The sequence below is a fragment of the Lactuca serriola genome, chromosome 5 (genome assembly GCF_051521515.1).
Source record: "Lactuca serriola cultivar US96UC23 chromosome 5, Lser_US96UC23_V15, whole genome shotgun sequence".
Taxonomy (NCBI): domain Eukaryota; kingdom Viridiplantae; phylum Streptophyta; class Magnoliopsida; order Asterales; family Asteraceae; genus Lactuca; species Lactuca serriola.
In genome coordinates this window covers 39085100-39087069 of record NC_136412.1, presented here as the reverse complement: position 1 = coordinate 39087069, position 1970 = coordinate 39085100, and the positions used below count along the sequence as shown (strand labels likewise).

The 1970-nt window shown below is 34.6% G+C and overlaps 1 protein-coding gene across 1 annotated transcript; it reads left to right on the top strand.

The window, feature by feature from the left end:
• Positions 1-1302: 1302 nt before the first annotated feature.
• Positions 1303-1751, top strand: LOC145049440 (uncharacterized). Its single transcript, XM_078997849.1, has 2 exons — positions 1303-1642; positions 1735-1751. Exons 1-2 carry the CDS (start codon positions 1303-1305, stop codon positions 1749-1751), a joined length of 357 nt encoding a protein of 118 aa, XP_078853975.1.
• The last annotated feature ends 219 nt before the right edge of the window (positions 1752-1970 follow it).

Here is a 1970-nt window from a genome sequence, read left to right as displayed (position 1 = left end):
TAATTGGATTAGATCTGGAAAATAAATAAATGTTATTCAAATGTGGTTATTTAAATTTGAATATTTATGGATAAATATTATTTAATCATGTTTTTGAATTTTAATATTTATTTTAATATTATTTATAATAGATGATTATAAATTTGAAAATTAACCCCTCATGTATTATTAATTGTTACATTACATCCTTGTAATTAATTTGAATTAATCAACAGACAACTAAATTTAAAGGTTTTAAATTTAACCCTTGTATATATGTAAGATCCATATCTATTATATGTATAAAACAATTGCAATATGCATCCTTGCATATTTTAAATATTGACATTGTCGGTCTTACCTCGACTAGGCGTACTCGTTCTAATGTAGGGGTTTAAGGAGGTCTCTATGATTCCTAATGAGGTCGGTTTTTAATATGCTTCGCGCTTACCACCCTCACCGCCCTATTGCATTTTGAGAATGGAGTTACCGAAAGGGTTTGATAGTGATGATGGTCAATCTAAAAGTATTCTAAATATAAGTATAAAACAAAATCCCGTTTTATTTAAATAAAAGTGAATCTTATTTTATCCATAAAAATTGCACATTCTTTTTATAACTTGTTGATGTATCTCGTGTGGTTAACCGACACGTCAATTTGAGAGTATAGGTAGAGAATGATGTGACACTCACGAATCTCAAGTGTAACTTGATCCTGGGACCACACGTTTTTGTATGGGTGATTCACAATCTATTCGATGATCCGCGACATCCCCGTCATTGAATTTGAGATGAACGTAATCCAAGATTAACATGTCGTTGATAGTCAATGAATCTCAAAGATCTAGGAATTTCATAGTGATTGAAATTGAAAAAGAGCTTTGTCTACCTAAATAACTTCATGGTGTGTTTACGACATCCCTTTACACGTCATGAAGCCAAATATGGATCCTAGCCGTATTCTAGTAATTTGTTTTAGGGTAATTGCTAATTAATGATTTGTATCAAACTAATTGGAATCTTATCTTTTGTAGATGCCGAACCAACCAAGAACAACAACAACAATCTTTCTTTTCCTCCTCCTCCTCCTCCTCTAACTCAAAACTCAAAGATGTCCTCCAAGAGAATTGAAAATTTTGAAATAACCAAATCCCTTTTGGATTGCGAATACAAACATGGGGAATCTATAAGTGTGCATTTTCATAAGATGAAGACATACTTTGATAGACTAGCTGATTTGGGTATTGGATTGTGAAAGAGCAGATCATGGATTGGATATTGTGCTCTCTTCCCACTTCATTTATTGAGTTCCTTTTTGAAAAAATGGATGATCCCAATATGACCCTCATTGAACTTCACGACTTGTTGATAACAGCTGAAGCTAGTGTACAAAAGAGTATTCAGCTCGTCCACCCCTCATTGGTTGCTGATCATGGAGATGTTGAAGGGAAGCAGATTTTTCATCCCAATGAAAAGGGAAAGACCAAGGTTGGAAAGTCTAACCAAGGTACTAAGAGAAAGCTCCATGATGGGATAGCTCATTGTGCTGATCTAAAAGAGGCTATTTGTTTTTACTGCCAAGAAAAGGGACACTGGAAGCGTAACTACCCTAAGTACCTCGAGGACCTTAAGAAGGGAAAAGTCAAGGTGGCTAGCACCTCAGGTATGTTCATGATAGAACTCCATAGCACATCTACTGATAATTCATGGATTCTTGATACAGGGTGTGGTACTCACATTTGCTTTGATATGCAGGGACTAAGATAAAGTAAGAAGTTGAAGCATGGTGAGCTCAACCTAATCATGGGAAACAGGCACAAGTCAACTTTTACAAGGATTGGGAACTATGAGCTCATTCTTAGTGGTGGTGTTTATCTTAGTTTATTAAATTGTTTCTACTCACCTAATATGGCACGAAACATTATTTCCTTTCATGAACTTCATAAGGATGGTTGTGCTTTTCTTTTGATAATGATAATGGTGACATTTTG